Genomic DNA, 6,768 nt, shown 5'->3' on the forward strand with positions numbered 1-6,768 from the left:
TATTGCATGCACATGTAAAGTAACGTATGTTCCCAATTAACAAGACTATCTATATTGTCATGAAATTTTTTTTTTTTGAAACGAGGTAACCCCTGCCTATATTGTCATGAATGACATAAGGAATTTTTGACCCCTGCCTATATTGCGATGATTGTTCTTGAGCGATGCTTCCGATGCTTCTGTCACGATAATTTTCTTCAGTGATGCTTCTGGTAGCATAAAAAGCTTCCAGAAGTTGATCTCGGCCTTGCAGTATGTCCATCACTTACATGCAAACTCAGGGGTACAATATATTGTAAATAAAGCATCCAAGTTTTTCGGTATCCTCCATGTCGACATGTTGCTGAGAGTGTTACCTCATCAGTTCATCCGGGTATTGAACTGTTTCCATATACCAGTTAGCAAAAAAAAACAGCATGATAATTGTGCACTCTAGAAGAATCCCTAGGCACGAAAATCACACCTGAGACTGAATATAAAATAACTTGAGCTGAGGAATTCTACAGCTATAACATTTTTCCCAACACAACATAACTTGAAATTAGAATAACACCACAATGTTCTCCACAACAAATAACCACAGCCGATACACTAACCGACGACACATGACTCTGTCAACATTACACTGCTTCTGCACTCCTACAACCGAAACTGGCTTGCGAGAACTGAGCAGCCAGATTAACCACTTACAATCCGCAAAACGATGGCGGATGATTGTTATTTGACCACTGAGAATTAAAAATGACACTGCCGATAGAAACACATATATCGGCGACGCTAAATGACCAGTTTGCCGATAAGCAGCTTCAGGCGACCTCACAGAAGCAAATGTTGTTGTACGACTTCAAAGGCAGTAGTGCCGTCACAACATGTGGCTCTCACTTTGTTGCTTCAGCTTGCTGCTGCTCCAGCTGCATTGAAAAACAAAATATCAAGACAGTTGCATCAAGTCTACCAATGCTGTGTGAAATTGAGAGGTCAAAAATTCTACTAGTAAACTGTAGTGCAACATGAAGCTAGGATTCAGATATCACATGTACCCAAAACAGTTCAGTCAACAAAGGTTTTCAACTGCAAATGCTACAGAGATTTACACAACAATAGATGAAGATGCCGTATCCAAGCTTGTTTACCTTGCACGGATGTTACTAGTAATTTAATGTCTGTTAGGCAAACTTCATCAACATGATTTTCATTTTTTGTTATGCAGCAAACTAAGTGAATCCATTTGATTGCATCTTGTCTTTTGTCCAGTTTAATATTTCGCGTATAGAAGAATCTTTGGAATATTTTTTCCATTGAAGATCACCAACCCAGTTTAGTGCAATATTACTGAGAGTTCCACACGAGTTTTAGAAAAAGTACGTAAATACCTGAAGCATATCCTTAAACTTGCCGCTCACTTCATAGAAAGCAACCCTCAGAGTATCCAGTGTCTTCAGGCACCTGGCAAGGAAAACAATTCAGTAAGTTATGAAGCTCTTTCCCATTAGCAGCTCACGAAAGTAGCATATTCATAATTGGCTACTACAAATTTACTCTAGAAGAATAAATATTTCCACGAGCAGGATTATCATAAAAGTTTCGGAAGGAAAGCCTTGTGAATGTCCTCCTGAACATACTTCCTAAACAAAACATTCAATCAAACGGAGTAGAGGGTTAACTATAACGAAAAATAACAACTCTATTCTGGAAGTAGCATGAATTAGAAGATTGAAACATCAACCAGTTATAGGTTTATTTACTGGATAGCTGTGCAATATTCAGAGATGATAGCGAAACTTAGTTTCACTTTTAAAGATTTAAATGCTATTATAATTCCTTGTTCAGTAAAGAAGACCCAGGTGTTTGCAAACATGTGTAGTAGTTTTCAATATTAGCCAAACATGTGTAGTAGATTTAAAGTGCACATTTGAGTACAAAATTGTACTGTTACACTCTTAACCCACCAAGCTCAGTAGACTCAGCCAAACCTTTCGTGCCTTTATAGACTGAATATTTTAGCAGTTTATAAAAGCAATGAACATGCAATTGGATCGATAAATACTCTGACAAAATTAAAAATAAGGCCATTACGGTAGATGAGTAGATAAAACTAGGCAATATTCACTATACGAATTCAAATAAGACGCTGATAGAAAATACAATACTATGACATAGTGATACAAGATACTAACCCATCTCTGTTCTTCTCCTTGCAAAACTCAAGGAACTGAATGCAGGTATTCTTCACTCTCTTAGCACCAACACTGTAACATGCAATACTATACAATCAGGAATGTACCACCAAATTTTCTTTAATGAATGAAAAAAGAGCATGCTATTTCTTTCCCTTCACTTCTTTCCAATGAAATAACAATATAGCACTGTGATTTTCCATATATGAGATAACAAGTCAATTAAATGCAACCGAGAAAACCCAGGGTAAGAAAAGACACGCACTTATTGGCTAACAAACTTTGATTCCATAAAAAGTCACATGGATACCATAAACATAAGAAATCTAAATTGATTAGGCCTTATGATGCTTTGTGCATAATAATAATTGTTCTTAAGCACAATAATATTACTTTCTAAGCATGATAAAATTAGTCTCTGTAATAATTATGTTACCATAAATATTTATAGCTTAACTCGACCAAATATTCTGCATGAAACTACAAAAACCATGGTTTGGAAACCTAAATACCAGCACAACAAACCACCAAATCACAAAAATTTTGATTTTTTTTGTGCGAAGCAAAGGGGAAACATGTAAAACTGCCCTATCTATTTTAAAACTACACTACAATGACAGATCCAATGTCATACCCTCCAAAAATAATTGGAAGGAACACTTGACTTGGCAGAGTATGGAGTGATACTCCTTCAGCTATCCAATTTGTGCAAAGCAGTTCATATATGTCAGATATAAAGCATAAAGCAGCACAATGGCTAAACGGTTTTGTCGGATCTCAACCATGTAGAACACTAAAACAGCCAAACGGTTTGTCGTATCTACATCGAATAAATGGTTTGTAGGATCAGTAATTGAACAGTACAACGAAAATGATTTGTCGTATCTAAATCATCAAATGCTAAAACGTAAAAAATAGGTTTGCTGGATCTAAACGATAAAATCCCTGAAACGGCCAGACAGTTTGCCGAACCTACATCAGCTAAAGGGTTTGTCAGATCTAACTATAAAACAGTACAACGACAAAATGATTGGTCGGATTTAAATCACAAAATAGTGAAACGACAAATAATTTGTCAGATCTAAACCATGAAACGGTACAACAGCCAAACGGATCTCAACTTCTCCCTGACATACTTAGAAGATGCCACGATGTGTACGGAATGGAGATGTACATGATTAGTCACTACAAGGGACAAACATACTTCATCCCTCCCCATATGGATGGGAAGCGCCAATAGTAATTCAACAATACGTGAAATAGATAGATTTGCCGGATCTACTTCATAAAACACTGATGATCAAAACGATGATAATTCTCCCCAAGGTGACCTTACGCCTTACAAAGAATCTATCTCCTTCCAATCTATGGATATAGCATGGTCAAGAAAGATCTACGGGGATATAATACCCGATTTACACCACTACTAAAAGCCATTACTCATATGCTATTGCAGAAACACATATGGTAGTACAGGACATAATAAAAGACAAAGAAAAGAGCCTCACCTTGCACTGCCGCCCTCAAGCTTATGCACAAAATTAGCTACCTCGTCGAAGTTCACGCATTGCTTGCCCCTGCACACACAGCAACCGATCCCAAGCAAAGAGTCAAACAGTTGATTACACAGAACATCGCAAGCGAGCCAGCAGAGGTAGCACACTTACAGCTGCTTGGTGAGCTCGCCAATGGTCTGCTCGCCGTCCTCGCAGAACATGGTTATGGTCTCGGTAACGAAGTTCGGGTCGCTATTGTTCTGGAGCAGAAGCAACTTCTGGAACTCCTCATCGAACAAACCCTAACCCAGGAAAATAAACGCAAAGCAAAAAACATCAAATTCCCCAACACTATCAAGTTACTCATCCACCAAAGGAGAAACTAAAACTCCGCACAGATGGCAGTGCAATAGTAAAGCGCTCACCGTGCTTAACATGCTGGCTGCATAACCAAGGGTGCTGAGCTTCATCGTGGCTGCCATGGCTACCTGAAGCGTCGATTCGAGCTAGCGAGCAGGAAGTAAGTGAGGAGAGGAGGGGTGATGCGGGAACAGTAGGAATGGGTGGTGATTGGGACTGACCGGGTGTGGTATATATAGGGGAATTGGCCTCCCAAGCCACCCAACTTACACACACACACACCGCAGGTTGGAAGTGGACAGCTATCCTCTTCCTGCTATTTATTGCTCTCATTTATTATTTTTGTCATAGCACACCCCTTTCTCATTGAGAAATGCCAAGTTCAGAATTAATTCTAAATCATTATTAGATCATTTTGGCCCTTAGTCTATTTGACTGGTCAAATGTAAGCATAGTTTCATTGGATACATTTTATTCACCTATGAAATATTAGAATAGTATGCCACTGAGCCCACATCACTAATTGGCCTTAAGAAACTCGTCAAACCTCGACATGTGCCTATTTAGGCAGCAAAAACTATTACGGACAAGTGTAGTCAGTAGTGTGGCCGGTTGATGACACATACTGTCATTAGTGGACGCAGGGTATTAAATGAGGTGAGTACGAAATACATGTCTACTGTCATTAATGGACGAAGGGTATTACATGCACATATATACTAACGTATGTTCCCAATTAACTTGAGTACATAATACGTAGCTAATGTCATGAATGACGTAAGAATTTTTTGAATTTCCTTTGAAGTGCACAAATACATGTGTGTTTGTGACTGCAAATTCTACTACTGCTTTATTACTAGAGACAAAAAAAATGACAGAAGTATTCGACGAGTAATTTGGAGCTTGGCAAACATAGGCCTGTACCTAGTTAATATTCTTGTCCAGTTCTGCAAAGACAGAAGACCATTGTTGGATTTGTCTGAAGCAAAGCAACAACTCAGCATCATATCTTGCAACCATGGCTAAAAAGTCAAGAGACCCAACGAGCGGACAGCAGAGCTTGCAACCTTTGCTTTTCTAATCACCTGCCAGCCTATTTGGATGGTCATATACATGCATCTTTCTTTCTAGTCTAGTATCTCTCATGTGAAGTCAGTGCGGCGGAAGAACAAAACACCGTTGTTCGGTCCGTTTAAACTTCGTGCTCCAGTGTCCTTAAGCATCGGGAGGCCCTGCCAAGGTCTTTTCTCCTTCTGGGCCACTCCCACCTCACTCTCAGTGCCAGGCCTTGTAGTCTCAAGTTTTCTACTCCCAGGCCACCAAAACAATGAGTTTTGCTTATATTGTTCCAAGATAGCAGGCATTGTCCACCTTGCACCTTCTTTCCGGGCCAAAAAAAACTCTCAGACTTTTACCTATCTCCTCAAAACGGCAAATTGGAGCATCAGCGACAAGCAGTTGATGTACCGGCCTCGCTATCAGCACGGATTTAATCAATGTTAATTTCCCTGCTCTGACAGTCATGCACCTAAGCCAAGCTGGAACCACGTTAATCGCTGCATCTAACATAGGTTGTCACTCAGATCTCGTCATCGGCCTGACAATCTGGGTGTTACCTTTACACTCAACTGGCTGACATTTAGTCCTTGGTTTCTTGTACCTTTGCTGACACAATTTTTAATGCGACCTTATACTTATGGTGATCTATGTTAGGCTATAAATAACTATGCATGCCTAGCAAGAATTCTTCTGTAACTTGCTCTATTGCTTGTTAAGAAACTGATGTTCGTTTAGCTCCTGCAAGAATTAGATGATAACAGAAATGGAAAAAAAACTTGCCTATGATATATTGTTTTTAAATGAATTATTGTTTGTTTCCATTTATGATTGCCCATGATTTCGTATTGCTAATACATGAATGATGGATACTCGTATAAGCGCTACCTATATACTTGAACTAGGAACTTGTGTTGTGTTATAGGGCCTCTCTGCTTTGTTTTCAAGATAGGCGTTTCATTCACAAATCAAATTGTCTGAATTAGCATGAGAAGTGTAACATGTGAGCTGGTGCATGTGCATGACTTGCTGATTCGTATTTAATTAGGATTGCTCCATGCTCAAAGCAGCCACTACGAGCGAATCCCAGCTCTGAATCCATGCTTAATAAGGGTTTAACTATACATTCTAATATTCTGTATGGTGACGTTATCATAAAGTTGATCTCGCACCTTTATCTCACACCATTTGCTTTAGCACAATACCTAGCATGAGCGTTGGTGTTTGGTATTAGATTAGATCACTCAAGGTTTTCAGTTCTTGCAACACTAATGCAGATGCATTAGTACGTGGGGTTAATAACAACATATAGTATATATATTATTGATATGCAAGGATGATGCCACTCTACTAAACATATGAGTTAACAGGAATCATTTAGAAAATTATATTATTTGAAGTAACAACAGTCAAAATATTTCCTAGTCTAATTCCCATCTGAATTTATATCAAAATTTCAGTTCAGCTTGAAAAGATGGAACTCATAATGATTCATTCAAGAACTTGGGGAACTAGGGGAGAAAGGGCTGGAGAAGGTGGGACCTGAAGTCGACCATGTCAGCATCTTTGCCACGGAGATCCCTCCAATATAAGGAAGGATAGACACCACTGCTTTGGTACTCATATGATCAATAGATACACTGAAAACCTTGTCAATTTCACCATCCCTGGACTCGTCG

General features: G+C 39.0%; 1 protein-coding gene across 1 annotated transcript; it reads right to left on the minus strand.

Annotated features, from left to right (window-relative positions):
• Positions 1 to 878: 878 nt before the first annotated feature.
• LOC124650366 (histidine-containing phosphotransfer protein 1-like) lies at positions 879 to 4,212 on the minus strand. Its single transcript, XM_047189902.1, has 6 exons — positions 4,099 to 4,212; positions 3,845 to 3,975; positions 3,686 to 3,754; positions 2,178 to 2,249; positions 1,374 to 1,446; positions 879 to 911 (listed from the first exon to the last, which is right to left on the minus strand). Exons 1-6 carry the CDS (start codon positions 4,153 to 4,155, stop codon positions 879 to 881), a joined length of 435 nt encoding a protein of 144 aa, XP_047045858.1. The 5' UTR covers positions 4,156 to 4,212.
• Positions 4,213 to 6,768: the final 2,556 nt, after the last annotated feature.

This window comes from Lolium rigidum, chromosome 1 (assembly GCF_022539505.1).
Source record: "Lolium rigidum isolate FL_2022 chromosome 1, APGP_CSIRO_Lrig_0.1, whole genome shotgun sequence".
Taxonomy (NCBI): domain Eukaryota; kingdom Viridiplantae; phylum Streptophyta; class Magnoliopsida; order Poales; family Poaceae; genus Lolium; species Lolium rigidum.